This window comes from Tubulanus polymorphus, chromosome 12 (assembly GCF_964204645.1).
Source record: "Tubulanus polymorphus chromosome 12, tnTubPoly1.2, whole genome shotgun sequence".
NCBI classification, from domain to species: Eukaryota; Metazoa; Nemertea; class Palaeonemertea; order Tubulaniformes; family Tubulanidae; genus Tubulanus; species Tubulanus polymorphus.
Genome location: NC_134036.1, coordinates 11,146,014 through 11,153,406, shown reverse-complemented (window position 1 = coordinate 11,153,406; position 7,393 = coordinate 11,146,014). Strand labels below are relative to the sequence as shown.

General features: G+C 37.9%; 1 protein-coding gene across 1 annotated transcript; it reads left to right on the top strand.

Moving 5' to 3' along the window:
• The first annotated feature begins 5,428 nt into the window (after positions 1–5,428).
• LOC141913862 (N-lysine methyltransferase KMT5A-like) lies at positions 5,429–7,393 on the top strand. The gene is made up of 4 exons (XM_074805027.1): positions 5,429–5,484; positions 6,576–6,605; positions 6,731–6,818; positions 7,236–7,393. Exons 2-4 carry the CDS (start codon positions 6,585–6,587, stop codon positions 7,391–7,393), a joined length of 267 nt encoding a protein of 88 aa, XP_074661128.1. The 5' UTR covers positions 5,429–5,484; positions 6,576–6,584.

The window sequence follows — 7,393 nt, the reverse complement described above, 5'->3', positions numbered from 1 at the left end:
GTAGACCATCTACATATATTAAAGATAGATCCAGGAAACATTGTTATTGATGAGCTTCATCTATTACTAAGAATATTTGATGTATTATTGCGTAATATCATCACTGATGTTAAGGATCTTGATGACTTTGCCAGACTTGGCCAGCTAGATACTGCTAATCAACCACTAATAGGAGATAAACTACAAAATCTTTGTAAACTGATAAACTCATGTGGTGTGACTTTCAGGATATGGGAAGTCAGAGATCCATTAACACATAAAGGTACTGGCAAACTTGATTGGACATCTGTTCAAGGACCCGATGTAAAAACCATTATGACACTTCTACCTCAGATGTTACAGGGGTCAGATGTCATGCATGCACAGACAAAACATGATGTATTATAACTGTGGATTAATTTCTTTGATTTGTACAAATATTTGTCTGATGATACACATGTACCAGAACTATTGGTTTTCTTTAAAAATGTGAAAAATTGGATCACTGATTTTCTCAGTCTTGGTTCTCAAAGGAAGGGATACAAGAAGGCCAATATCACACCCTATATGCATGCGCTTCTTTTCGATGTACCTTTCTTTTTGGACAAATTTGGTCCGCTCAAAAGGTATACAGGACAAGGGATAGAAAAGTTGAATGCGATTATCAAAAGGTACACATGGCTAAGACCTGTAAGGCTGATTCAACTAAGGAGGTATTAACGGTCCTGAAAAGAATAGAACATTTAAAGGACTCTGGCCATGAAAGAAAGAAAAGGGCATATAAGAAAACTGATCAAATTACTGGTTGTGGGAAAAGCACTCCCGGGCTCAAAGAAAAAAGCGTAGAATACTACAGGAGATACAGGAAAATTGTGTTCCATGTGATCCTGTACCTGAAAGTGTTGAGGGATTAAGGTCTGATCTTTTGAAAATGGGTGTTAAAAGTATGCGTAGAACCTATGAACCCTTGAAGAAATTATTCTTGATGAAAAGAGAGTTGTTATTAAAGCCTAGCAATTCAAAATGAGGTACGAAAGCCCTGCGAATCAGTGGTTGGGCTAAGAAAATAGCCATCATGAATGAGTGGTGCCCTTTTCTTTCTTTCATGAGTGTTGCCAATTTTTCCTGATTTCGGGATTTTGACATGCATAATTCCAAAATTATTTTGATTATAGTGTAAAAATGCGATGGAAGGTGCAGACACCCATTTTCAGAATTTTTGTACATGTAGTAAGAAATTAATTTGAACATGTATGAACTTAAATTATTTTTCCAAAAATTATCTGGAATTTGACCAATTGTTGTAAAAATGTGATGATTTTGTGGAACCATCGATTTAGTATGTATATACGCATGGCTCGGAGAGGGTGGGTCCTGAGATCTCTAAATACATAAGACATACTAAATGCATGACCCCTTTCATGAGAGAAGAGTATATTGATGTAACTGATATTGATTGATGAAGTTGTCTTTCATTTTGTGTTATGTATTCTGTCCATTCTGTGTTATGTATTCTGTCTCAAAATAATTACTAATGTTTGTATTTATGTTTATTTTTCTGTTTTTAAAAATAAAATGTCTGCTTATATTACATGTATTCTCAATTACATTTATCTGGATCAGATGGTGGATTCAATGTTAACAATTTTGGAAAGGATTTATTTTTCGAAAACTGCTTTTGGACAAAATTTGATGGAATAGCCTAATACCAGGGTCCGTAGCGGTCTTTAAATTCCATGAAGGTTTTTGAATTATGTTGCTGGGGAAATACTAGAATCTTTAAATTTGAAAGCCTGTCTTTGGAAGTCTTTAATGTTATCGATTATCGCCGAGTTGTATGGTGTACGGACATTTATTTACTGAAGACAATTCAATGCGTAGCAACAGTCAGCGCCTCGTGATGTCAGTGTACACGGGGCTAAGCGCTCGAGATGCAGATTACTGATGTATAGAGGCCTACAAACACCATCACATACACGCTCTAGTCACCATGCTGGCAGCACATCCAGTGCTCATATATTGGGGCGCGCGCGCGCGCTCGCGCTATACGTTTTGTTTTAATACAGTGTTTGAATGAAAACAGTTTTTTTGAATGCAATATACTACATGAATTATCATTTTTAGAGTAATTATCGGTCTAATAATTATCAGTAAGTATTTGAAATGATTTATATTGGGTCATGAGGGGGAAGGTGCGGTATCGGCATTGACGAGGTGGACGGGAACCGAGAAAATTAGGGCCTACGGTTGAAAAAATCATTTGAGAATATTATTTTCTGAGGGACGAGCCTATTTCAGAGGAGATTTTTATTAAATGGGAAGGGTGATGATGTCATAGGATTTATGAAGGCAAAAATTGCATGGCGTGTCCACGGTGTCGTGATTTTAAGCGTCCATTTAAAACCTTAAAATTTTTCTGATTTTTACAGAAAGGTCGGTTTTTGGCTCTAAATTGGAAAAATCAAATCTGCGACTATCCGAATTTGTCTTACACCGTTGTGACCGTAGAGACCCGTATATGGCGACTGTATAGTCAACTCATGCATGAAATGCATTTTTGCTCCATCTATTGACAGCGAAACACACTAAGACACCACTCAACGCGTACCCGTAATGGGAAAAACACTTGACTTTACCGATCAATTTTTACGGTTAATTTGGAAAAACTTTTCTCTGCAGTCGGTAAATGATTTTTACATCATGAGAATCACATTATTCTAAAGTAAATTTATTAATACTCAACTTTTTACAATAAAACATCATGGAAGATTAACTGCCGTTTAAATCAAATCACTAACACAAAACTCAATAGCGCGCGAGCTTCAACAATGCGTCGATGGCTGTCATGCGCAACAATGGATTCACGAGAAAGTTCGGCATGGGGATTCGAACCTGACAGGTACAGGCTATCGCGTTCGGTTTCGTAGCGAACGAGATCCGTCCACCATTTTCAACGTTGCCGAACCCCGTCGAACCTCACGCCGTTTTTCAGTTTGTCACTCATTATCTACATTATTTTGATATAAAGGTAAGTAATTTCATATATTTTAGTTGCTAGATCGCATAAATTTGGGCCTTAGATCGAGTTGAATAACGCGTTGGACAAAAAGCCTGTTGTAATGAGCAATTATAGAGCCTACGACCATTCCTTCTGGACCCGGGGCCCTGCCTGCTTCCCTTTTCTGGTTTGCCCCTTTATTTTTCGTTGAAATTATTTTTACCTAGTTCCTTTAAACAATGATAATATGCCTTCTCTACTTCGTAGCTAGTGAGACATACTACGTAGAAGAGACTTAGTCCGGTCTCGACTAGTAGCATTTCCCTTAAAATTAAACGCTGTAAAAAAAATCACGGGTCTGTTTTTATTTTTAAAAGAACGAATTTGTTCCGATAGGCCTACAATATATCCGCGACGTACGTAACTTAAAGTTCTGTATCGGGTCTGACCTCACAGAGATTAAATTGAGTTTGTTTGATACACAATTAATCTTGAGATTATCTTCAAAATAAAGTCGTGTAAAATTCATCAAAAATGTTTTATTATCAATCAGAAAATAGGCCTATCTTTATCAGTTCGTAGCATTTGAATTAACATTCATATTGTTGTTCTAGATGCTGTAAATTGCAACATTTTTGCCCGATTTTTCAAAAGATTTATATATATATATATATATATACTCTTATATGTGCTAGATATGGGGTGGCAATCTTATTGAGACCTTACCTGCGGGGTGAGAAAAACTTGTGGGATGAGTATGCCACCCCGCGAGTCTGACACCCCTCAGTATCGTTCTTTCATCGATTTTGATGTACACAATCATTCTCGCGTAAGTCGGTTTCATAGGCCACTGTATATAACTAATGTGTTTTGCCGTCGATAGATGGCATTGTCGACGAAGTGGGCGGAGCTTAGGACGAAGTGGGCGGGGCTTAGATCATGACGTCATTCTCACTGCGTTCGTGGCGCTAGTGTTTGCAATCCCATGATACCGCGCGTGATTTTGAAATGGCCGCCATTCTGTAGTGGATTAGTTGCAGTCTAATTGATCACTCTCGATCAATATACGTAGGTATTTTTTAAAGATAGTACTTCTAAAGACATTTCGGTAAAAAGTCTAGAGCTTAGGCCACCGTGTGCAAATTCTGTTCTTGAGATAATCGGCCTGGCTGACCAACCAGTACGCTCCCAAGTTCATCTTCATTCTTCAAGTTCAAGCGGAAGAAGTGACGCGTGGTCAATGGCCGTTTCACAGCTACGATCAGGGTACACGTAGTCGAGAAGGGTAGGCCTACCCCGACGTGATGATTGCCGAAGGGCTCGCGGTCTGAAAATTTTGGAAGTGTAGGGCCTCGTTAGTTTCGATTGATCTAAATGTCATTAACTGGGTAAAAGTGCAGATCCGCACCTCTCGTAAATGGTTCAATCAATCACACTAAAAATCACTGTTTCAGACTCAGAGTGTCATTAGGAATTCAGTACATTGGATTATTTTTTTATCTTCACAAGAAAGTAGAGTTTTTTGCATTGTTTTTGTCTCGGAATCGTCACGATTTATGAACCAGATGCCATATTGCATGGGCAAAAATCTAAAGTGAAGGTTTAAAATAGTTGCTGAAACAATGTTTCATGACCCACTCAATTTGAGGAAGGAAAATTTACTGTCAATTTCAACAATGATATCAGACAATTTGTCTAGCATCAATAACCCCAGTGACAGTTGAGACAAAAAATTTTGATAAATTGTATGCGCTGGTTACCCTATCGTTTCAGCGATCGTCAAACTTTTCGGGATAAAACCCTGGCCAAAAATCCATTATCTAGTATAGAATCATAAAATAAATCACTGCATTCGATTCTGGGAGAAATTCTTTTAAGCTATAGATTTGAAATTCTGTAGATTGCGTCAATCACGAGAGGTGCGGATCTGGACTTTTACCGGAGTTATGTTTATGTCAAGGGTAATGAATACTGGATAACCTTAATTGTTTTGGTCCTTTTTCACAGTGAGTTTGAAGGCCTGTCCTGCAGCGACGTACCTATGTATTGTTTCATTGATCCAGCCTATTCAGGCTTAGGCCTAGCCTTACAGCACCTTGACTATAAGCTATTACCATGGATTAGAACCCTGAACCGGATGGCTGTTGCATATTTGCGACATAATAAAATATAAATTTTTCTTAATTTTCTTAATTTGTTTGGCATTAAAATTTTCAACTTTTCACTTTCTAATTTTCAAAGTAAACATTTAAGTACATCTCTAGTCTGTATTGGCTCTGAACCGGTCCTAGCTCCATTATACTGTAATATCTTTTTTTATTATCCATGTTATTTGTTACTCCACGTAATTGAATTGTCAAACCAGTAATATGACCAATAAAGTTAATTTGATTTTGGTCTGTGCAGACTGGGAATGAGTACTAGGCCTAGCATAAAAAATACTTCCTGGTTCCTGGTGGTTTGTCACCGGTTTGTCTGGTAACTTTTAAACAAACATAAACTAAACGGTAAGATTCGCTGAAAGAATGCAGATTTGTTGCCAAAATCTCCGTTGGTGAAGCTGCAGATCCTCACCTCTCGTGATCGACGCAATCTGCTGAATGACAGAATCCAGGCTAAAATCTTTCTACTCTAAGTAAAGATATCTTAAAATTAGCCAATGGCAATCAATGTACTGAATTGCTGATGACATTTTGAATCTGAAACAATGATATTTCATGTAATTGATTGAACCGTTTACGCGGAGAGGTGCGGATCTGCACTTTTACCCTCCGTTTTTATTGATTTATGTTACTTGCAGTGAATCACAGCATTAGGCCCAAGCCCGGGGTTACTTAAGTCGATGAATCAAACCAGGCCCAGTTTCACAAAAATGTTTAATTTTTAACTCATCACAGAGGCTTTTCACAGTTTGTGAAATATTCATAAATCGAATTGATTTCGATTGATAGAACACTATATCCGTGTTGACGCGATGTAGAGAGAATCCCACAAATAGGCCTATAACGAAAAAGTCCAAAAATGAAACTTTGAGATAGTAGTTTATTTCAACGTTTCGACTATATCCTAATAGTCATCTTCAGGAATAGTCATCTTCATTATTCCTGAAGATGACTATTAGGATATAGTCGAAACGTTGAAATAAACTACTATTTCGAAGTTTCATTTTCGGACTTTGTCGTTATAATTGTGGGATTCTCTCTACATCGAATTGATTCGTTTGTTAATTCAGTTTAGGCATATCTTCAATCGATTGAGGCCTCAGTCCTTATTGTGAAACTGGGACCAGGGCTGATCAAACTGTCTACGGTTAAAAGTTGAGTTGGAGTTATAGCAGTAAATATTCAGTGAGGCAATGCTCCACCGGAGGTAAAGGGGGTAGCGTATATTCCCCAGGTAGAGATATGAGAACAAGCAGTAAATAGTGACATTTATACTGTTCCATAGAGCCAGACTGGTGCATTTAAAAACAACCATCGTTCCGCCCATCCATAAGCCTAATAAATGACTTTCCCTATTTTGGAAATTCAGGAAGTATTTGGAATTCATGGCCCAAGTATCTAAACCAACTAATACATCAAGCCTTTTCCATTTTTAGGCGAGAATAATGGATGTAAGGAAAAATAAGGTATGTTAGCCTCTACTAAGTAGGCTAAGAGATCAGTGCTTTTTGGTTGGCTTTAGCCTTTACTTAACACAAAAAGTGAGGCCTGCTCTATAGCAGCATTGCAGATGATTTCATTTTTTTCACAGCGAGTGAATCCCCAGAAGATGGCAGTGAAATATTTCTTTGAGAACTGTGATCCACCTGGATTCTGTATTGAGCAATTTGAAGGAAAAGGTAGGTGGATACCCATTGTATTTGTAAGCCAGGTATTGCGATCTACACCTGGAAGGGCATACCGTACGTCCGTCTTGCGACAGGAAATTTTTAAGATGGTTTGGTGTACCCATGTGGCCCATCATCATGAGAAATTTGGGTCGATCGGGTATCAGATGGCTGCCTAGTGAACCATGATTAATTCACCAGGGTGTTGAATATTGAATGTGGCATTTCATCGAGTGGGCATGGTGTCCCTAGGCCCCTTGTTGTTCTCGCAACCATGCCGATTTGTTTCTGAATAATACTTATATTATCTGATGTTCTTCATATATTTCACCAATTGAAGATGTATGTCCTATGTCCCTTCTCTAATTAAAAGTAGTGTCATATCAAAAATTATAACTGATGCTACAATGTGATATTCACTTATTTCAGGAAGGGGAGTTGTTACAGTTCAAGAGCGAAAATGTGGTGATTTCCTTCTTAATTATGTCGGGGATCTTGTGTCCGAGAATGTGGGCTCCATCAGAGAAGACCTATTGTCATCTGGCTTCCGATTTTTTTTTCAATGGAAAGGAAAAAAGTTTTGGTAA